Source organism: Pollachius pollachius (assembly GCF_949987615.1).
Source record: "Pollachius pollachius genome assembly, chromosome: 2".
NCBI classification, from domain to species: Eukaryota; Metazoa; Chordata; class Actinopteri; order Gadiformes; family Gadidae; genus Pollachius; species Pollachius pollachius.
Window position 1 is genome coordinate 11,491,482 of NC_136935.1, and position 25,007 is coordinate 11,516,488.

General features: G+C 41.4%; 1 protein-coding gene across 2 annotated transcripts in view; it reads right to left on the reverse strand.

The window, feature by feature from the left end:
* Nucleotides 1-25,007, reverse strand: part of LOC307070767 (cGMP-dependent protein kinase 1) — a gene marked incomplete at its 5' end in the record, with an annotated part of 71,169 nt that overhangs the window by 38,680 nt on the left and 7,482 nt on the right. For both annotated transcript variants that reach the window (XM_079729405.1, XM_079729404.1), the window contains 2 exons: nucleotides 4,622-4,735; nucleotides 24,457-24,623. In XM_079729405.1, coding sequence (XP_079585531.1) covers nucleotides 4,622-4,735; nucleotides 24,457-24,623 — 281 coding nt within the window. The remainder of the gene's footprint in view (nucleotides 1-4,621; nucleotides 4,736-24,456; nucleotides 24,624-25,007) is intronic.

Consider the following 25,007-nt stretch of genomic DNA (forward strand, 5'->3'; position numbering starts at 1 on the left):
CATACACAAACACACACACACAAACACAAAGAAAGCTGCCAGAAAGAGTAGGTATGTAAATTTAGTAAAGTAATACCATACCCCTAAGCAACAGATTTTCCTGATTTAAACACATTGGACTGAAAGCTAGACACAGTATAAAATAGCCTTTATGCTAAATCCTATGAAGTAGACCCTGCTTAGTAGAACCTGGGTAGTAGAATCTGTATGGTAGTCCTTGTATGCTACACCCTTTAAAGTTTACCCTGAATTAGATTGGAACATTTTCCTTTTGGCCTTTTTTGTGTATTTTTTTGGGAGAGACTAATAATAACTAATAATCGTTTGAATAATTGTGATTTCATATATTAACCAAAATAATCGTGATTATGATTTTTCCCATAATCGAGCAGCCCTACCCTGAATACTAGACCCTGTATAGAAAACCCTGTATGCTGGACCCTGTATGCCAGACCCTGTATAGAAGAACCTGTATGATAGAACATGTATAGTAGATCCTGTATAGTAGACCCTGTATAGAAGACCCTGTATGCTAGACCCCCTCTGTATGCAGTGTTGGAACCTGTTCTGCCGGTGGAGGACACCTGGATCGTGTCTCCTATTCTGCCAAAACAAACCCCTTCCCTTCCTCAGTGTGAAGTGGTTTATTCCTGAGACTGGGCAGACGGGAGTAAAGACGTTATGCGGATACACATACAAAAGGATGGACAGACTGACGCACATAGGGAATGTCATGCACACTCACACACACACACCCACACACCCACACACCCCCCCCACACACACACCCCCCCCCCCCCCCCCACACACACACACACACACACACACACACACACACACACACACACACACTCACACACACACATTCACATGCAGACCAAGAATTAGACATACAGGCAGGTGATGTGACTTGAATAGTGTGTGTGAGGGAATGAGGATGTGTTTTGATTTTCTTTTACGGTAGGATCAGAGTTAAGTTGACCTGAAGTTAACTACTTATCAAACCTTAGGCCTCAGATTCTTTGCATTGAATACATCTTAGAATAAATAAATCTAAAGTCAAAACCAACAAATGTACCTCACTGCACTATACATTCAGGTTTGAAAGTAACATCTAAGCTCAAAGAGAAAAAATAAGTTTTGCTGTAGCTGGGTCTTACTACCTTCTACTAGTAATGACGTTCCACTAGATGAATCGCTCTGCTTTGATATGAAACCCAAACACATTTTTCTTGTAAAGTGAACTTCACCTTTTTTCAGGGTTTTTTCTACCAGAGCAAACTCATCTTCAAACCGCACATTCTGTGTACAACCTAAGCACTGTGGACAATTCAAAGTCTCTCCGATAGGTATTACAGGTTTGGCTGCAGGTTGGTTGTGATTCAGTCCCTGCTTTTGTGTTGCCACCCCTCCCTTTTCTTTCAGTTTCAGTTTCATCTTTTTACCCTTGCCTCTTGATATCCGCCCCTGCTTTCCAAGCCAGAGGCAGGAGATAAAAACAAGTGTCGTGTGTCAAGGCTTCAACTGCGCACAGAAGCGTGCATGCACACACACACACACGCACACACACACACACACACACACACACACACACACACACACACACACACACACACACACACACACACACACACACACACACACACACACACACAAACACAAAGTGCCCATGTAATCAGATGAGGGAGCTGTAGAGACTGATGTTGCCAAGTAATAACCCAGTGCGATTCAAACGACAGAACTGATGCATTTTATGCAAATGAGCCAGGAATCATTAACTTTTGAAACTCTGTGAAAGTCTTTAATGGCAGTTAATTAAGTTAACTGAATCACTGTCACAGCGAAGTAGCCAAGAAGTTGGCAGCTTGGCTGGTGGAAACAAAAAAAGGATTTCTGTGTTTGTGTACTTTGTAATTATGTCTCTTGCATTTCTCTTGTGTATGGATTCATCTGAATAACATGAGCCAGGTTTATGGACATAAAACATAACAATCATGTAACAAACAAAACTTCTAAGCGTTTCTTATAACTGCATGATTGGTGCTTAAAAGGCGGTTAAAACACTCCACTGCAACACTAACTATGGCAAGTAAATCAGTGTAGGAATATCTTTGGTAATTACTGTCACCACATCCAAATCCAAGTGGACTACAATTACGGACATGGCCGATTTACACAGGATCAAGACAGACAGACACTAACAACGTCCATTTAACGGTTTAATTCTCCTTTGTTTTTCAGAGGGGGGTACTTTTGCGTTATGTGTCACCGTGATAACTTCATTACGGATTAAGGGGGATATCCACCGGCTGTGGCGTTCACAACTAAACACCGACCAAGTGTGCAACCAGCTGACTTTATTGTCACGTCTGGTGAGACTAACAAAAAATGTCAGCTCACAAAGTTTGGGTGTCTGGGAGAATGTGGGGAGGACAGCGACCACCCTCGGCGATGGAGCCATCCTTACTAGCGGGCTGTAAACACACTCCTCCTGCCCGTATAAACAATGACATCACTTGTTCCACCAAAAGAATGTATGTTTTATTTTTTACAAAGCTATTACCGATGTAGTTTGGAGGGAGGTGTAAACCCTGGCCTTCTCCCTCCAACACGGCTTTAGACGTTTAAGCAGGATGAACACTGTGTGTGTGTGTGTGTGTGTGTGTGTGTGTCTGTGTGTGTGTGTGTGTGTGTGTGTGTGTGTGTGTCTCTGTGTGTGTGTGTGTGTGTGTGTGTGTGTGTGTGTGTGTGTGTGTGTGTGTGTGCCTGGGTTTATGAGCATGTGTGCGTGGGTATGTGTGTGTATCTGTATGTGGATGGAGATGTGGCTATCAAGAGAAGAAACATACTCTTCCTGAAAGGAACATCCTATATTATTGCACCTCCGAACCCCACCGTTCCATTACCCCCTGCACCTTCCTCTCCCATCTTCTCCCACCCTCCCCCTCCCCAAGTTGGTGGAACTGCTCTCATGGGGGGCCTATTGGCATGGCAACGCAGGCAGAAGTGTCTGGTGGGAGACACGAGAGTGAGCAACACGCCATGGCATGTAGCATGACTGACACGCCCCCCCCCCCCTCCCCCCCACATACACACACACACACACTCACCTCCAACCCAGCCCCTCCCCCCCCACCCTTCCCCTCTTCTACAACATCGATACTTGACCCTCATTCCCCCCTCTAGCACCACACACCCTTTTTCCCCACTTTACAGTTTTAATATTTATACTATATTTCCAACCTAGTGGACCTAAATCTTACTCTGGACTTTAAATTGCTTTTCTCCCGCACTTTACCCGTTTCTTGTGTTGTGCTTGGATGTTAACTGTCTCACATGTCTTACCCACCCTGGTACCTTGTACCATGAGCAAGCAGTTCCGTATGTTAAAATAATGTTATTTGTATTGAATTGAAATACCCACCTACCCACCCACCTCCCTTCCATGTCTCGGTTGGGGTCCACAGTCTGGCTGTATTTTTTTTAATCAAACACAACTTTGGATGGGAAGGCCCTCGCTCTCTCGTTCTATTTACAAAGCCCTCTCGTTTCTCAACCCCCCCCCCCCACACACACACACACACCATTCTCCTCCATCACTGCTCTCCTCTGCACAAAGCCAAAGTTCCAGATGTTTCCCATTTCCTGTGCCGCCAGATAAACACACATCTTTCCTCCTGCCGCGCTCTTTTCATAACAGAGCTGTTTCTAGAACATGGTCCTGCTTCTCTCTCTTCCTCCTCCTCCTCCTTTCCTCCTCATACTCTCCTCTAGTCCTCTCCTCCTTCTCCTCTCCCCCTCTTCTCCTCTCCTCCTCTCCCTCTACTCCTGCTCTCCTCCTCCTCTCCTCTAGTCCTCTCCCCCTGTACTCCTCCCCTCCTCCTCTCCTGTTCCTCCACCTCTCCCTCTCCCGTACCCATTCCTCCTCCTCATCTCCTCCGACATCTTCTTCCGCCTCATTCTCCACCTTATTTCCCCCCCCCCCCCCCCCCCCCCCCCCCCCCACACACACACACACACACACACACACACACACACACACACCCTTGTGAGGTACCACTGGCCAACACACACATGTGTGAATGAAGTGATGGATGCAGTCAACCTTGCCAGGCAGATAGCTGGCTGTTTTGGCGAGGCACTTAGGCAAGAGTTGATGATGTGGGAGAGAAGGAGTGTTTTACCGCCAGGGTCCCGTGCTCAGCTGGCTGCAATGGAATGGTGGCGATCGCTCTGTTGAGCAACTGGAGCACAACGGCACACACTTCCACTCAACACGTGTGTGTCTGCATGTGTGTGTTTGTGCATGTGTTTATTTGTGTGTGCGCGTTAGAATCTGCCAGCCTGTAACAGCATAGTGTCCGACGCTTTGACCAAGTGTCATCTGCACACATTAACACAGGTGTGAGTGTGTGTGTGTGTGTGTGTGCGTGTGTGTGTGTGTGTGAGAGTGTGTGTGTGTGTGTGTGTGTGTGTGTGTGTGTGTGTGTGTGTGTGTGTGTGTGTGTGTGTGTGTGTGTGTGTGTGTGTGTATGTGTGTGTGTCCTGTGTGTTTGTGTGTCTGTGTCTGTTCAGACACATTCAGGCTGAGCTATCTGTGCGAGTGTCTGTGGAGCCTCACTCTTGACAGTGGCGGTTCTGGTGCAGTTGTAGAGAATGGCCAGCTCTCCGAACACCTTCCCTGGACCCATGGTGCACAGCTTCAGGCTCTCCTTGGTCACCTCCACCTTTCCATCTAAACACAAATAGACAGGCAGGGATGGAGAAAATACAGAGTAAGGGATCGGAATGGCCAATCAACCGCATGCAATGCATCAAACGTCATGGTGATACTTTTCTTTCGTATAAATGTTTTGTTGATGGGAAAGTTTAATAAAAAAAACAATAGCCCAAAATCAAAAGTAAGTCAAACAAGAATGCGAAAAATAATTATGAGGAGTAATTGCCCTTTAATAATAGTTGAATATTTGGGTTATCGCTGAATGGGGTTTCGGTAAAGCAAATCTATATGGGTCCACTTCCAGCAGCCATTGGGCAATCTTCCTTTCCGTATCCTTGGCTTTTTGAGGCAACTAAATATATGGCATTTGGTTGGATTATAATCAAAGTGTCTTCAGTGAGTGCTACATTCTGAGCACGGGTGAATCAAGTTGATCCTGGAATCGAATGAGAGTATTATGGGTTGCACTTGAAGGCCATGAGTTTCTTTAGGAAAATGCCTGCGTGAAGCCCTATTAAATGGAACGGCTCTGAGTGTTGGCTCTGACAAAAAACAAGTTTCCCAAGGCTGTTAAAGGGCATGTATGGGACTACTTTAGAAAAGTAATGTTAAACGTGAAAGTTGGACATGGAATTACTTTACTCTTTCAGGTTATGCACGCTAGCTAGGATTATTATAAAGATACTTTTTTGATGAAAAAAAATAGCCTTTTTTGAGGCAGGGAAATAAATTTAGACTTTTTCTACAAATCTGTTTCCTGTACTGATTAACGGCTTGGCCACTTGTAATTTCCAAACAGCTGTGATGACAACACACACTTTATTTCTGGAGAAAATATTGCAAAGGCCAAATGGAGACCATTGATTGGTGTCCTTAAATTGATTCAAATTCCGAACTAAAGTAAATCTTTTTAGTAAAACTAAACTCCAAGTAGTAGTGGCTCTCATTAGCATGTTAACTGAAAAGAAAGGAAAAAGAAAGCAGCGAAAACTATTTGGTTAACTGAATCGTTCAGGCACATATTAGCCTTGACAGATGCACTCAAGGACTCATTGTCTTTAAAACCAGATGACTCCTTCCTAAATAACATGAGGTCATACCAATGAATAACACTCCTATCAAAGGAGAGGCGGAAGAAATACTTTGTTTGTAATGCGTTTACAGTGAAAGATGGAGGGATAAAGTCCTCATTAGTAATCGCAACTGAAACAGTAAAATAGCGAAAGTCATCTTGCTGTTGTCTGAGAAGTAACAGGAAAAAAACCTGCATTACATGGATTTCTCTAATCGTTTATTGAATCTTTCGACAAAACATAGGTACAGGTTAGTGTTTTTATTGGATTTGAGCGCAATAATTGATTTATGTCTCTGACATGCATTGTGTGGAACACAAGATAAGATTTACATACAGTGAAAGGCCTGTGGCTGGGAGTGTATCTGCTTTGCTCTAGTTTGCTTTGTTTATTGTTATCTGTTGTTTGGTATTTAGTATCCCGAGCGTATGTTGACACCAGCCCGAAGATAAATCTCTTAAATCCCATTTGTAGACATCTGATTCCTGTTTATTTGTTTTTGTAAGAAACATATTGAGTTGATAACTGCTATCAGCTTATGGAATAAATGAAGCAATATAGAAAAGAAAGTATTTCACAATAAAAGATGCTTCTTTGATTGCTAAATGTATATTAACATTTACTTGTCAAAAAGTCTTTATCCAAAACTTTTTTTCTCTAAAAGCCATTATCCAAAACTGTATTGCTCACTATCCCATGGTCATACATAAATTCATAACCATGTGGAAAGTAAGTAATGTAAAAAATTATGAATTCCATTACAAGTCAGTTAAACTTTAATCTACCATTAAGCCTGTCCATTATAGATCAATTATGGTGCCACCCATCTCTCCAACGATGTCACCTTGTGAATGGGATTAAACTTTAAAAGCACAAAGCGTACAGAGGGCAGATATGTCGTTCCTCTCTCAGCATTCAAAATGGCCGCCCTCTAAATCTACAGGTGACTGGTCTTGGGTCGGACCTAATGTCCGATCCAGCACTCCTACTATATTAAAGCTGAACCTCTGGGGTGGGGACAAAGCATAGAGACAGAGTCAGAAAAACGAAAAAATTGAAGGGGCAGAGTTAGACCTTTATTTAACGCAGACAAAGCTTTAAGAAGGTTACACCAGGCCAGAATACACAGTTTTGATTTGAAACCGTGAGACAGTTTTTCACTGTTTACTAGTGCTAGCTGAGTTTGTGTTCTCTGATAATAGCCGATTACACGCTTACAGATCCCTGCTCCCTGCAGCATTATTGGTTTAAGCAAGAGAAAGAAGGAGAAACGCACTTCTCACCCACATTTGAGCTTGTCTGCAATCAGATTCAAGGTTGTTAATCTAAAGTCTGATTTCTGGGCAGACTTCTTCTCGCAGACTGAAGTACTTTCTTTCATCAAACTGAACTTATTTATTTAGGCCCACTAGAAGACCAAGTGATTTAAAATAACTGATGTTTTCTTGTCAATAAAAGAACAAGACAAGACACTTGATCTCTAGATTCGAAAGGCTTCGAGAAAAATTAACTGTGTAAGTAGACACGCTAACAAAAGAGAGAGAATTGACGCAGAATGACGCCGATAATTTGCGTCACTGTCTGGAACAACTGGCAACAATTGTCGGTAGTTAATGTCAATCTAGCGAAACAGAGACAGCCTTTCATTTCCTGCACACGAGGTCTCTTATGAATACAAATAAAAAAAGTTTTAGAGGTCAGCTGTACACTACAGTTCTTCCCCCCCCTTTCTCCTCCTCCTTCCACTTTCTCCTCTTCAACCTCCCCCCCCTCTTTCTCTGTCTACTCCACCTCCTCCTCCACCTCCTTCTTCTCCACCACCTCTCCTCCTCCTCCTCCACCACCACTTCCTCTCCTCCTCCTCATCCACCTCCTCTTCCTCCCCCAGCACATCCTCCTCCCTAACCTCCTCCTCGCCTTTTCCTCCAACCGATCAGCAATCCAGCTGCCTCTGACCAAGGAGGAAGAGAGAGAGGACCCACGTCCCAGAGAGGAGAACTTATGGCCTCCACTCCACTCCACAGAGACAAAGAGCTCCTTTCCTCTGCTGCTCTGGGTTTACATTACTACACCAACCGCCCCGCACCCACCCCTCTGCTGTCTACCACTGGCCAGGAGACACACAGCCACAGATTCACGTGAACATCATAGCGGTTCTGACACACTTTTGATGATTCCAACTGGAAAAGTGAGAGAGCTTTTACACACAAGGGGCACTATCTTGCACCCAGCGGAATTCATTTTGTACACGACGCATGTATCGTTGCTAGTTTGCACCCGGCGCAAAGCGGATTCTCCCCCGAAACAAACTTGTGCCACACCACTTGCGCCCTGAGAGGCGTGTTGGCGAAAAGCAGAGGCGTGTTCCGGCGCAAATGATACATTGTGCTATCTTACAGATCGATTTTGCAATTGCGCCACTGACCGAAGAAATCCTGGTTTAAGTACCCAAGCGGATAGGGCAGTTGGCGTTGCTATTTTGACGTGCCTAGGCAGGTCGGGACTGTAACATAAGCATACACACGTAGGCTATATACAGCGCAAACATGCAAACAATTAGCCAAATTTTAATATTATGCTGTCAAAGATTGTTCATATGTGTGAAACTGCATAGAAATAGCATGTGGATTGTGGAAACCTTTTTTTCCATAGGGGCTGCATGAACACTGTTGTAGGCTATGCCATGTGTGAATTAGGCCATATTATTTGGAAATAAACTGAGCCATTTGAAGTCTGAAATTCATGTGGTCATGCATCTTTCTCAGGGGAGACTGAAAACTAGCTGTCAAAATATCAACTCGTCAGTTTCAGATGCGCTCATGGCTCTTAAAGGGGATGGGAGATGGCACTCTCATTGGTTTATTGCATGTTACGCCCAAAACAGACCTACGGGTAATTAAGCTACTTTAGACCAACCCATTTTAGATTTGCCTTGGGCGCAAGAGTCATTTATCCGCCGGTATAATAGCAACAGCGACAGAGACCCGCCAACAAGCTACATCTGTTTTGCTCTTCTCACTTCCGTTTCAGAACGATAAAATGGGGCACGATGGGTTATTAGGGCGCAGATGCCTTTGACCTTGATTCAGACTGGGTGACTGCCATTCAGAGTCACTTAGTAGGCATGTGTGTCAGTGTGGATTCTACTTAAAGGTGACATATTATGCCACCAGGTGTGAGTGTGATTTGCCGTTACAATCTGTTTGGAAATCTGCCTCTTCTGTCATCACAAGTGGGCGTGTCCACCTAGATAAATGGTAAATGGACTGCATATATATAAGCGCTTTTATCGAAAGCGCTTTACAATATTGCCTGACATTCACCCATTCATGCACACATTCACACCCCGATGTCTGTCAACGATGCAAGGCAACAGCCAGCTCGTGGACTGTAGCCAACGTTGGTCATCTACCCATCATACATCTAGGTGGAAACGCCCACCTATGATGTCAGAAGAGGCAGACGTTTTGATTTGATTCGATTAAATGCTCTAAAGATCCGGTGCGATTTGATGAGATATGATTCAATCCGATAGAAACAGATCATATTTGTTTTTCAGATCTGTATGGAAACGGAATGAAATTAGTTGACAATGCTGTGTTGATATTAGGGATGTGAATAGCTCAAATTTTTCATGGTCGAATAATCAGTGGGTGGTATGAACGAATAATCGATTATTCAATGTGTGCCGACATTCACAAAGGCATCCATGGATCATTGGCAAGAAATCACTTAATATCTTAAACGCAAAAAAACAACTACCAGTTCCAGTCAAATTGTCTGTTCGGCCTTCAAAACGAGAGCTGATAAATTGTGAAAAATGCATTAAACTGTATCAGAAAACGCGGTAATATGCTATAGACCCTATAGTGTCTGTGGTATAAAGGCTTGGACGAATTTCAAATTATAAATATGAACACTTTATGTTGAAAGTATAGACCGTCGCGATTCCCATTGAAATGAATGGAGCGGTGATTCGGTCTTCAAAACGAGAGCTGGTAAATTGTGACCAACCCTAATTGTGAAATTAATTAAACTGTAATCAGACAATGCGGTTATATGCTATAGACCCTATAGTGTCTGTGGTATAAAGCCTGGGACGAATTTCGAATTATAAATATGTACAATGCATAACGTTAGCTCTCTGGCTCATAGCTGAGCGGACTAGAATACCTCCCATTGCCAAGTCATAGCTAAGGTCTGTCCTATTTACTGGAGGAGTGAACAGCATTTCCGTTGCATGAGAACCAAATGATTGTTCCAGGTATTAGTCAAACCTTCAGGCGTTACCAGGGAAACAAAGTTATGGCTTGTGAAAGACTTTATATTTGGATTGCAAAATGCATGAAAATATAAATGAATGGTCTTAATTTATTTTCTTTGGCAAGTGACCATGGTATAAATAAGCGGGATAATGCCCTTCGAGGTGTCCAAAATTAGTTCCGTCCATTAATTCTTGTTTATTTGAATGGGAAAAAATGTTAACAGTCCAAATGTTAAAAATCGACTTTGACACTCGGGAACGAATAATCAAATAATCAGATATTCTGACCCATCCCTAGTTGATATCAGGCTAAAGCTTCACTTAACCGATTCACAACGTTTAAATCGGTGCATCGACCGATTCTTGGTCATTTTAAATCAATTCAGGGGCCCACGTATCGATGTAGTCGCATCTGTGTTAATCCAACCGCTTACCGATTTATATCGGTGGATCGTTATACCCATAGTAGTTATGGCATTCACCACAATCACAGCCTTAATGGAAATTACCACTTCAGGTTTTTCTCCATTAGACCCGAAGCGTGAAAACCTTCAGCATGAAAGCTGTTTGTTACGCCACAGTACTTGAAGACAAGTCATGCATTTATATCTCTATAATCAAGGATAAAGCAAGCTGAGGAGCCAAGAAGAGAAAAGGAAAATACAACAAATGCAGCTATAAAAAAAGTAATTAGGAAACAAAAAAAATGGAATAAAAAAATAAGGCCTGATGTAGATTACACACCTGTGTTTTCCTGAAGAGCCTTAAACTTGTTTAGAATAGTTATGGGTCCAGAGTAATGATATGAGTGACCTGTTACTCCCTACCACAGGCCATAAAGAGATATTATAGAGCTGTTTGGCTGATTGTGTCCCTTCAAAAGGCGCATAACAAATTCAGAAAATAAAGAATAGAAGTGATACATGAAGGAAATCAGACTGGATTAATAATTTTATGACTGCATAAATTACCCTTTATGTTTTTTTATCCAAAGTGAAATCAAAGTGAGGTTGAGGACAATCCACAAATACCAAGAGCTGCACGAAACAGTGTCATAAAAAAACAACTACAGTTCAGACTATAGGAATAAGAACCACATCTTCCCCCTTTTTATAAGTCCATAAAGGCATGCGTCATAGTTACACCTCAGAGACACAGAGATAGTAAATCTCAATAAAATGTCTTAACTACATTCAACATCAAATTCAATGAAATTGGCTAGTGACTAGGGGCCTTTCTGTTCCTGAACATCCCTACACGTATAAATCCTCCCCAGTCCCTTATCCCTCACCCCTCCTCTGTCCCCTCCCCCAACCCGTCCGTCTCCATTTTAATTAACCAATCTTAACGGCTCTGTTCCAGCCTCATCAGATGAGGGCTGCTATCCTGACATGCTGATTGATCAGTGATAAGCAAGAACTCTCACTCATAGTCCACGCAACCTTACCCCAGACCTCTTAATTAACATTTATCATTAATATCATATCTGTACGCTTTTATGGATTTATTGAATATATATATAGATGTATTCTATTTATATGGATACTTTTTTTCATAAACTTTGAAAGTATTTGATTTAAAATTATCTATAATATTTACCCACATGCACACATTTTTAGCATGCATGCATATGTTTACACAAATAACAACGTACACAAACACACACGCACCCATACACACTCACATACACCTTGGATTCTCCCCTGGATTGACGTCAAAGGCACTCGAGTACACTTGAGTTTCTAATCAATAGTCTCTACCATTGTTTTGGTTTAACAACAACAAAGCCTAAAGTAAAGGTCCTCCCATGTCATGAGGCGTTCCGGGGAAAGTGATCCATCTGAGGGACAGAGTCAGAAACAAAATAGAAATCTTTGTGTTGTTTTGCTGCTCCGGTGCGTGAGATTAAATGTGTACTGAACGCTTGGCTTTCAACCCTTTTTTCAGCGCAGAAATTCCCCTTCACAGCCTCACGCGTGTGTTTTGTGTACGCGCATGTGTGTTTGTGTGTGTGTGTGTGTGTGTGTGTATGTGTGTGTGTGTGTGTGTGTGTGTGTGTGTGTGTGTGTGTGTGTGTGTGTTTCTGGAGGACTTTTTTTCTTTTTTTTTGTCACCCTATGGAGCAGATTACTTCTACCTCATCTTGAACCTCTGCAAACACGCAGCTTATCCAGACCCTGCAGACACTCCACACCCAGTATCCTGTCTCACTGTATAACACACTGTCCACACTCAGACCCAACACTACACCTGTCTCACTGCACCACACGCTGTCAGCACTAAGACCCACCGACACTACACCTGTCTCACTGTAACACACCCTGTCCACACTAACAACCACCAACAGCAGGATACCAGTCTCACTGTTACACACACTGTCCACACTAAGAACCACCAACAGCAGAATACCTGTCTCACTGTAACACACACTGTCCACACTAAGAACCACCAACAGCAGAATACCTGTATCACTGTTACACACACTGTCCACACTGAGAACCACCAACAGCAGAATACCTGTCTCACTGTTACACACACTGTCCACACTAAGAACCACCAACAGCAGAATACCTGTCTCACTGTTTCACACACCGTCCACACTAAGAACCACCAACAGCAGAATACCTGTCTCACTGTTACACACACTGTCCACACTAGGGATGGGCATGGTTATTCGAATATTCGATTATTCGAAATGACGTTGGTATTCGACTTTAGCTGTAGCGGATCTTTTTAGATTTTTGCCTAAAGTTCATTAAATATATTCATTAGCTATATTAATTACATATTGTTCATTAAACGTGTATACTGATGCCATTTAATACTTGGAATACTTGGCTATACTGGCAACCTCTGTTCCAGCGGAGAGAGTCTTTTCCACGGCAGGCTTGATTGTAAATCGCCTCCGCACCCGCCTATCCCCCGAGTACGTAGATATGCTCATTTCTTTTTAACAAGAATGAGTGATAGATGTAGGTGGCAGTAGGTGGGCTTATGTGTTATGTTAACTGGAAATGTTTTAGACATACTGTATTACCGTCTTACACGTAACATATTTTTGTTGACGTTCTGTTATATGCGCATCATGCGTAATGCGAGGCAGGCCCATGCACTGCAAGTGGAGTTCTGTTGATATCCAAGCCCACCAGTACACTACTTTTTGCTGTTGTGCTTCCGTTACTTGAATCTATTCAGTTGGTGCCTTAAATTTACTTAAATCTAATTTCAGTTTGTGCCTTAAGTATGCAATACTGTTGGTATTATTATGATGGTTTCGTTTCAACTCGTTTCGATTCAGCATACTGATTTCAAGTGTTTTTTTTTTCTTCTAAAATGCTCAATAAATTGAACAAATTGGATTTGATTGACTTATTTATTTGACTTATATATGGAAAACGAATACATTTGTTTTGTGAAGACCAGATCCCGGAAGAATTTCAGGCTACATTATGAATGCGCTACACTTTTTTTCTTTCTTTTTCTCGTACTTCGGTGAACCGGTTACTCTAAAAAAATATATTGAATATTTGAACATTGATATGCCTTCTAATGCACATCCCTAGTCCACACACAGGCTCTACAACAACATTCTGCCTGTCTCACTGTATACCCCTGTCTCAGTGTAGCATACACTGTCCACACCCAGACTCACCAACCGCAGAAAACCTGTCTCACTGTAACCCATATTGTCCACATGCAGACTCACCAACAACAGACGACCTGTCCGCCTGTAACACCAAACCCTCTCCTCGAATAAAGACAGACAGACACACAGGCATGCAGACAGACAGGGGGACTGACTGGTGGGTAGACCAGCAGATTGACGGGGAGGCCAAGAGGAAGGATAGACTGACAGAATGGAAGATGGGCCAAAGACTGAAAGACAGAAAGACGTAAAGACAAGAAGATCAAACAGACACACAAACGAGGGAAAGAAAGGAAGAATCACACGGCATCTCACTTTCTACCTTTCATTTGACAGCTCTTACCATGATGAAGGCATTCCCACAAGCCTATATTCGCACACAGTGACACAGACAGTTTGACAAAGGCACTGATCCCTTTAAAGTGTGCTGAGGCGGGACTTGCAAGAAACTTTGAGTGCATTAACAATCGACTCCAGTATTTGCACCAGACCAAATCATCCAGACTTGCTAATTAGCCGGAAACCGGACAATGTATGACTAAAAAGGAGAATCAGCTAGTTAGGCTAGCTAGGCTTCAGGGATCAATAGAAAACCACGGCAATCACATGCTAATCAGAGTGCTCGCAAAGAGGAGGACAAACAAAAGGAGAGTATGAAAGGAGTATTTAAATGTGATTAGACTTAAGAGAGAGAGAGAGAGAGAGAGAGAGAGAGAGAGAGAGATTCACCCATCAGACTCACTCTGATGGGTGAAAAGAAAGAAAGGGAGAGAGAAAGAAAGAATAATTTGCAATATGCTAGCAATGTCGATAGCTACCTGCAATCAATACAAAGCTGAAAATGAAAGACAGATATTGATATTTTGGAGTTGTTTATAATTCAAATTTAAAATCATTGGATTGTAACTTTAAAACAGGCGCAAGATATTTTTTAATTTGCTCATGTGAATTCAAGTAAACAGAGACACAGAGACATGCATGGCAATTTAAACATTCACGCAAAAGACACCCTTGGCACAAAATTAATTAACTGATAAATCTGGGATGCGTCAACAATCACACCAACAAACATGTGAACAAACACAAACACAACGGCTCAAAGCATAAGAGAGCTTGTAGTTATGTCTCTTTGCGCTCTCACAAAGAGAACACTGAACGTTAAATGCCTGGAGACCTTCTTTCTATGGACGTCCATCGCTACCCTTCAGAGAGAGGGTTTAAGACCTTCACCTGATATTTTTTAACTCATATATTTATGGATTTATATTACATTTATTTAAAACAAGACACATTTGTGTGTGGATCAGAAATGTGTTTGTGAAACTTGTTTTTGTTTATGGATTTATTTTACATTTATACATACCGATATCCATTTGTGTGTGCATTAAAATGTATTTGTGAGAAGAGAGTCATTTATATATAAATCACAAAATACATTTGTGAATCCTTCTCTGTGCATTCATTATTAATGAGGCTGTTCTGACCCCATACGGCAGAGTGAATTCAGTGTCAAAACCTTTTTTTTTTGTGGTAAATGTGGCCCTAAGGTGAAAATGCTATTGTGTTTTCGGGCCTTATTTTATTTTGTTCCAGGAGCCCCCGGTCCTCCAGAAGCCATTACCCTTTGGGGTTGGCAGGCCAGAGGAAAGATGGGATTCAAGGTAACTGGGCCTGGGTGTGAACCCAGTGTGGGTGTAGGGATCAGGGTGAAAGGAAGAAAACGTGAAATAAAAACGTATGAAATAATGAATGAAGGAAAATTCCTGTGTTGATGTCGTAGGCCAAAACCCACGCAGGTTGTAAGGGAAAGGTCGTGACAGAGCTGGCCTCATGTTTAAGACGGGTGTTGTCGTGGGATTGCTTTCTTTTGAAAAGTCCTCGGAGATTTAATGAAAGCAGGTGAAGAGGAGGCAAGCTTTGTAACACTTGAGCTAGTCTAGTGGGGTTTGAACCCAACTTTGGAGTGGTGCTGATCACCATGGTGTAAAACACAGTTTAGAGTGGAGGTTGCTTTGTGAGGCATCACCACTTTAGTTAAGTAGCAATTTGATATGGTTTTGATTTGTTTCGATTTATTCATCGTTCGGGGGATAATGGTCTAATATAGTCTATAGAAAGTGTGGTTGAAGAATGATTAATAACCCATAATGTTCTATTTTGTTAGAGCTATTGTTGTGCTAAGGTGTTTGATCCCAGTTGAAAGGTATCGGGTTTGACCCCCGATGCATGGATAATAATCGCATTCTTTAGGAAGCATGCCTGCCCCTACTTGCTGCTTTATCTAAAATCAAATGCAAAAAACTTTGGATTAAAACATCTGCTTAGTACCCCACACAAAAGGTTCTCTGATGCTTTTTTTGTGTCTTTACAACAGATATTCTCTGATTTCTGCTGGACCCAGTGGATGGTTTAATAACAGGGGCAACCATGGGGCAAATGAAACGGTTGACAACCCTTGGCCCAAATGTGGTTGCCAGGGGTAACAGGCAGATGTTACCTTCAAGACCCGTAAGAGCCTTTTTAAAGCCATTCATATATTAACTGGACACCCTAGTGTGTGTTGTATTCCAAGGGAACAACGTCCTAATCTCTTGATGCCGAATGTGTGTGTGTGTGTGTGTGTACGAGGCAAAACTGAAAGCTACTTCAATGATAGGTGGCAGGAATTAACTTTGGTTTCTCTGATCGATTTAAAAACAACCAATCACATCCGCAAAGGACTCCTAACTACCGGTCTGGCTCGCCTAATTTGAGAAATAATATTGAATCAACCAGATACACAACCACACACGCACACTCAGATTCAGACATTCTCTCTCTCTCTCTCTCTCTCTCTCTCTCTCTCTCTCTCTCTCTTCTCTCTCTCTCTCTCTCTCTCTCTCTCTCTCTCTATCTCATACACACACACATGCAGTCCCACACACACACTGAACAATTTAATTAGATTGAGTGTGTTGGTAAGTGAATGCTGTTATATCCAACAAGCCTTTTAAAGCTTTAAATATAACTTTGCTTAGGCTTCTTCCACACAGATACAGCCATGACAAGACAGACAAGACCCCCATGAATACATCAGGACCTGCATTTATTAGGTTGCCAGGCAACAACGAAATGCAACCGTTTTTCCAAAATCACGTTGTAATTCTCCTATTCTGATTAGTGTCATTGTCGTTGATAACGTTGTCATTAATTATGTTGATGAGGATGGGGTTACTAACTAGACATTTTTCTATTTTATGCAGTTGTTAATTTTTAGTCAATTGAATATTGATAGAAAATGGCTGATCATTTATTATGGTTTGGTCAACCATTGGTTTGCAGATGCTATTGTTGTGGATAGCGAGCGGGTCATCTGAACAGGTGAACATATTGAAGAGTTTATCAGAGATCTTATCGCTCACTGTTTGATGTATGTTGCCTTGAAACACAACCCAAAGAGGATTACAGCATGAATAAAACATGCCTCAAACAAACAGATCCATTCCACGTATTCACTGATTAGTTTTACATAGGATGAGGGTCTTACATGTTCTGAATCAATATGAACACCTGTTGAGTAAGATACTGGTGGGTCACAGTGTGACCGAAGCAGCTAAGATGAAGGCATGGAGGCAAAATATAAAAGCATCTCTTTAGTTGCAAATATAAAACATGAATCAATCAATTTTGAAGTATATTTGTAGATGTCCAGATAACAAATTAATCAAGTAAACCATCCTATACAATTTTTGGTAAAAACACAAGTGGAGATCCTTCCCCTCTCTCCGTCATCTTCATCTGAAAAATAGAAATCCCTCAGGTATTATGTTAGAACGACCTTGATAAGATGGCCTGGATAGCTCAGATTGCAGTGCACCAGCAATCCAAACTGTTCTGGCAATCAGTGGATGGTTACTGAGTGAAATTATCTGATTTTACTTATTATATATTTATTTTCTATTGCTATTTTGGTATTATCATGTCTGTACATTGAGAGTGAATGCAGACCTCAGTAAAATGTCCTTGTATTGCGTTAACTCATATTTTGTCAATCAAGCTGTACATGATGCCATTTCCCAAGACATTCCTTGCATTTTATATTTTCCACCTTTCTTAACTATATCTATAAAAAACACAGAGGAATTATTTAAAAAATAAAAGTCCGCTGTTGATATGGAATTTTCTGATTGGCTGCTGCACAACATTAATGTCTGATCAAAATGGAATACATGACACCAATGAGAGGGCAGATTGCATTTATAGCGTACAATGACTGAATACTATCAAATCTAATCACATTGAATATGGGGTAATCTACTGAATCAAACGTAATGTCACAGCACATAGTCTATACACCTATCTACACACTTGTATGAATAGCTCAGCAGGAATCTCCAATAATAACGGCTCTTCATCAACACTTCATCCAACTGGTGAAGCGGTGGTTATTCTAGCTATGATCTGAGTATGAAGGACAGGCTCAGGGCTGTATTTTACCTAAGCCATTAGTTACCAGGAGCATTGTTCAAATAAATGGTACCCACCTCCTACAACCAGTCTGCGAATGTTCGGTATAATTGCAGAGAGGAGACGTAAAACAATGAAGTTGAAACACTTATTATTATGCGGCTCATTATAATTAGCCACCTGTGTGAGCCGTATATGCAAGGAGGACCCAGCCATTCAAAAACGGGCTACGTCACCATGGGGACATATGGGGGGGGGCGGGGGTGGGGGAGTCTATTGTCTCCTTAGCAATAAGAGTGTGTGATGAAGGGATCTATGTCATCTACAGGGACACTGGAATATGAGGACTTTTGTGCTGAATGTCTCCCATAAGGGTTGGATATTTTGGAATAATTGTGTTTTATTGCAAGCTAATTGTTTTGCTGCAACGCAATAAATTACACATCGTTTATAATGTAAGAACATAAAGTACCTACAAATTAATTAATTATCTGGAAATTGAATATTTCAGAAATGTTATTCGCAAGTTATTTTCCTGGGTCAACAGAGAGAGAGACACAGAGAGCCTGCATGTCTACAATGGTGCAGAAAAATAAATAAAGTCTTGAATCAGATTCATATCACTGAATATTTCACGGAGCGACTCCCCATCTGCCCCAAAGTCAATACAGCCAAGCCATGTCGCGGGATAGATGCAAGGCGATCCCGTCAAGTTTGAGGAGGAGAAGACACAGAATTATGTTCTGCCCTTCTTCTTATTCCTTGAAAATCCTGCCAGCCGGCGCCGGCACATAGCTGAGCCACCGAGCACATTCTCCCCAGCACCTCTCTGTTTCTGTCTCGGGAGGCGGGGGGGGTATCTGCCAAGTCAGAATTAAAAGTTCATGCTTCGAAATCGCCCTCCCCTGACACTGGAACAGACCAGGCATGTAGGACACCAACTTGCCCGACTCCTCTTCTATTTGTTCTGCTGAAGGGAGCGTGGTGCTAGTATCAGTGCAGAGGTGTTGTGATCGCAGAGAACAAGTGTAATCCTTCTCAGTTTGTTTAAAAATCTGATTCGGCCAAGGAGTCTGGTGTAAGAGTATCTGTTACTTTTTAATTATCTTTGTTATTTCATTGTCATCAAACTGTTAATGATTACTAGACAGTACGTATAGGGGGAATGTATATAAATATATATATTCATATATATATATATATATATATATATATATATAGAGAGAGAGAGAGAGAGAGAGAGAGAGAGATTCTTCATGTAAAAAATCACATGAATCCTATCCGACCATCGTAGAAATCCCTGTCACTGTGAACTGACAGTTGATCTTATGTCTGCATTACCTTATCTCCACGTAAGATAAGTCTCTGTGTATAACGTTGTGGAAAGGGAAGGTCGATCCCTGCAGAGACTTGTCATGTTTATCAGAAGCTGGCGTCTGCCAACGCTTACAAATAGCACGCCATGTCAAGGAAACAAATTAAAGGATGTAATATAGTAAGTATTGCTCGAGTATCGATAGGATTAGATACAAGATCGATAGAGTCGGGTTCAAAGAGAAAATAAGAAAAGTGGGTATGAGCATGACCATGAATATTATGATGGTTAGATGGACGGCACCCACCATCCTATCCTTTATTAATATTTTAAACAATTTCTGCCAAAAGATTCATTTAATTCCCAAAGGGAATTGCCTCAAACTGAAAGAGAAGGGTAGCCCTACTTGAACCGAGCTCCTCGCTCTGTCACAGTTGAGGAAACCAAGCAACAATGGGCCCTAGACGATTCTTTATATTCCAGATACACATCTGTTTCCAAAGAGCCCTGTAGTGCTGTACGATTAATCCATTTATGGTGTCCTGGCATTTGCTTATCACAGTAACACATTTAACGCAATTACTTTATACGAGAAATGCAGTGTGTGTGTGTGTGTGTGTGTGTGTGTGTGTGTGTGTGTGTCTGTGTGTGTGTGTGTGTGTGTGTGTGTGTGTGTGTGTGTGTGTGTGTGTGTGTGTGTTTGTGTGAGTGTAGATACATGCATTTGTGTGTGTGTGAGCATGTGTATGTGTTGAAGTATGTGTGTGCTGGTAAAGGCAACATGAAATGGAAAGTCATACAATGGCCCCTCACCTATGGCTTTGTCATGACCTCATCAACTGATTTGTGTTGATGTGAATTAGTGTAAGTGAAGAGACATGACATTCCAACCGAGCATACTGGTAATACTTAAGGGACAAAGTTTCGGCCATAACCCCTCCCCATCCCTGCAAACTGTCAGAATCTCATAAACCTTGTCTTCCAAGAGGATCTTCTCATTTCACAAGTCACAACTGTGTTCTTCACCCTTCACATTTTCTTGAATTAAAGTAAATATTACTTCCTGTCTTTAATAGAGTTTTGTGTGTGTCACTGTTCAACGCGTGTGGCTGTAGGGGCTGGCAGCCGCCATATCTTATTACCTTCTGTTTAATGCCATTTAATTTAAAACTAAGAAAAAAGGAGTGGGCCCTGACATTTTTAGGAAAGAATATCAAATCAGAACCAGTCAACCAAACGTGTCAAATGGGAATTCACATGAGCACAGGAGGAGGAGTGGTGAAAATAACTGTAATGCATCATCGGTTACGTGTCAATATGTTGTATTTGTGTAATTAAGTAATTTGGATGACTGCATGGATTATCATGTTTCCTTCAAGTTACTCTGGGGGCAGGATGGTCTAATGGTTAGGTTGCTTAACTCCTAGCCGAAATGTATGTGTTTGATCCCAAATGTCTATAACCCCTAACAGTTAGTCAGTGTGGATTAAAGCATCAGCCAACCGGCTACATCCTATTAAATAGTAATTTGATTTTTTTAGTATGCTGGAGAGATTTTCCACATTTATGTGAGCAATTATTGGTTTAGAGAGCTACATCTGATTGTTGAGCTTGATACTAAGCTGTTACACCCCTTCTCCCAATTAAGACTCTTCTTAAAATCACTGGAGAAAACACAGAACAAAAAATAAAAGTAGATAATTACGTAATTTTTTTTATATGTATACATAAGGGAGTGAAAATCCTCAAGTTTGTTTCTCCATAACTGCCTATGGGTTTCACACAACGCCTTACTGGAGACATAAATTGAGATCATAGACCAAATTTAGTCGGAGAAGTGTGTTGATTTGAAATAGCTTGACCATGTCATGGAGCACTCACTGCTCCCCGACCATATCCTTGGCTGTTAATGCTAAAGCATCTGTCAAACCCTTCTGGTTCTGCTTACAAATTCCTGCAGTCATCACTCCACTGCTCTGCCCACTAGGAATTTGTTGACATTGAAACTGTCACAAACGGTTGACGCGATATCTCCACTTAATACTCCTAATACACTATTCCAAAATTAAACAGAGTTAAAAAATAAAATATTCCTAGCCCTTTATGTCTCTCTTGGATCCATGGAACTACTACTTTATTTTTCATTTAGTGCAGTTGATAACTTCAAATTTATGAAACATGATTAATTCATACTCAAGAGACATTAAGTATTATAGTACTTCATGTCTTATCCAAACACGTTTTTTTTTGTTGTTTTTTGGTACACTGAGACATATCCAATCTGGTAATTTTGAATATTTTATTGGAATGCAATTAATGATAAAAAAAAATTTAAGTATGTTATTTTTGCCCCATCACTCACTGGGCAGTGCTACCAAACTTCTGAGGTAATATTAACATTATGGGCCCTATCTTGCATCCGGCGCAATTGACTTAATCACTGGCGGATGTGTCATTGCTAGTTTGCAACCGGCGCAGAGCTTTCTTTTCCCTACTGCGCCACGCGTCGGTAAATTAGGGAATGATCTTGCGCTCCAAGGGGCGGTTCGGCGAAAGGGGGAGGCGTGTTCTGGCGCAAACGTTCCCTGTTGCTATTGTGCAGTTTCAGAAACCACTTGCGTCACAAACCAGGAAATACCTGGTTTGTACCTGGTAGTTCAGATGCTATTTTAAGGGCGCATGCATAATGTTGCTTGTGCACCTCGCGCATACACTTTGCTTCTCTCATCTACCTAGCCACACATTCTTGGTACATTATTTGGGAATGAACAGCTGATACAGCGGTAATAAGTTGTATTTTTAAATCAATGCATCTGCAAACACCGTACAGCAAACACATATTTTGTGTGTGTATGTGTAAAAGAATTAATGAATGCGGGCGCGCCTGTGTGCGTCCATCTGTTTAAACACACGCAAAATAAACATGTAACGCATAATACAGTCCATGGCAATGTATATTAACGGGGGGACACATGCATATTAGGAACACAAGTCGATAACGATAATGCATACAATACTGATAAGAAACGATGTGTATAATGTATTGCGTATATCATTAAATATAACCACAGTTACCGCATATGATATGTGTGTTAAGTTTTTTTTCCTTTGCCAAATTTATTTGAGGACACATTTCTGAAGATGTGGAAGAAAACCTTATTCAATGTGTGAATTAGGCCATATTATTTGGCCATAAACTGAGCCATTTGAAGTTTGAAATTCATGTGGTCATGCATCTGTCTCATCAGAGACTGCAGACGCGCTGTTAAAATATCAACTCGTCAGATTCAAATGCGCTCATGGCTCTTAAAGGGGACGGGAGCTGGCACTCTCATTGGTTTATTGCACGTTACGCCCAAACCACACCTACGGGCAGGGTGCGATTTGTGAAAAAACCAGAGGGGGGGATAATTTTGAGAAACATTTTAAAATGTTTCAAAATGAAGACGGACCCTGTGTATTTTGGTTGTTAATTATTACGATGTAATGGTGAAAATACTTTGGGTGGGGGGGATAATTTTTATCCCCACCGAGGATAAAAATAATTCAGCAGAGGGTAGGACGTGTAAACCAGAGGGGGCGATAATCCCCACCATCCCCACCGGCAAATCGCACCCTGCCTACGGGTAATTAGGCTACTTCAGACCAACCATTTTCAGATTTGCGCCGGGCGCAAGAGTCATTTTTGCGCCGGTAAAATAGCAACATCGCCATAGAACCGCCCACAAAGCTACTTGCGCTTGGCGCTTCTGACTTGCGTTTCAGAGTGTTAAAATAGGGCCCAACGAATGTATTGAGCGTAAGGATGCCACATTTGTGCTTTTCCCTTTGTTTAAGGAGAGCTTCATTGAGTAATCTGTAGTCTCCATATACGTTGCATGTTTGTTTTATTTGGATGTGTTTGTCGTTTTGTTGTTAATAATTAACACTTAAAATATTTGGGGGAGTTTGTCTTCATTTTATTTATATATCTTGTGATTTATTTTATTAGTATATATTGGCTTATATATAAACTGAATATTTTGGGATAGCTTTAAAGTTTTCATTGAAGATGTGTTTAGATAATAAGAGAAGATAATTCAAACCATTACAATGAATTGGAGAAGAGTGATCCTGAGCTACTGGAGGAAAAATGTATTTGTGTTAAACTAGGTGACCAATTTCTGACTTTCATATACAATAAAGAATGCCCAACCACATCCTGTGCTGTATGTAGCTCATTATCCCTCTATCCAAGAGTACCTTTGCTATTTGTGTGTGTTGTAATATGGAAACCAATGGTTGTGTGATGTCACATGCATCATCATACCTCAAAACCTTTTTAATAGATCCCCTTAATACATATTAAGAGCCACTGATGACCTAAATGCAATTGACCAAATGCACCTAAGTCCATTATAACACTGAGGTAAATAATGGTATGATACCATGGAACGGGAGGGGGCCACTCCACACATTATTCAAGTCTAATGTACCCAATTACTCTGAATTTAATAGTGGCCTTGAATAGTGGCAGCGTTGGAGAAAACACAACCCATTAAGGGACTGCTTTTGGGTGTGTTGTTCCCTCCTAAAACCATTCCACTACCTCCTCCATCTTAAAATGATAATTGAGGACCCAAAAATGTGAGGTGAAGAGTCTTCCTGATCCATAAAATCTGTTTTGTTTGTGGCAACAAAATGGTCCTCGGTATGAGAAGCTTTTGAATCATGTCCATAATGCATCATTTCCCCCCCAAAAAAGATTAAAAAGTTGATATTGAGAGAGAGAAAGGGGGGGGGGGGGGGGGGGAAGGTGAGAGTGAGAATGAGAGAGTAGGAGAAAGAGTGATACGATTATGTGTCACATTATTAATTATCCCATATTTACTTTTTGAATCTCATTCGTGTTGGATCCAAACACAAATGGAATCCACAACCACCTAAGTGGATTTTGGTTGTATGGGGACTGAGGACAAACATGCCGTACAGAGTCGTGAAGAGTCATCCTACCTTCCATGACGTAGACTAGGGAGCCCACGTCCCCTTCCTTGATGATGCAGGAGTCCTTCCCATACTCCACGGGGTACATGCAGTCCACAATCTCCTGGATCTGGGACAGCTCCAGGTTCTTCATGAAGTCATTGTCCAGGATGGCCTCCTTGATCAGGTCCTTGGACCTGGAGGAAGATGCGTCAATAAATGAATGATGAATCAACACATGAATGAATAATGGATGGAATGGATGGATGGATACGTTTTTAAGGGAAACACAAAAAAAAGAGATTCTAATATATTGTAGTCTTGTATACACCTAACACGTTTTGGTATTCAATTTGGGGAATGCTGTGATTGTCGGAGTGACCTTCATGGACATAGAGAAGCTGATGAAAGATATAAAGAAATGCTGTTGTCCAATCTTGTAAACGCCTACTCTATTTTGGTATTGAATACGATTTCTGTGAATATCTTGAGAGATCTGTTGACATTGAGCAGGTCTTGAGGATGATTTATTATTATTCTCGATCCACCCTTACAGGTCCATAAATTGAATAAATGAATGA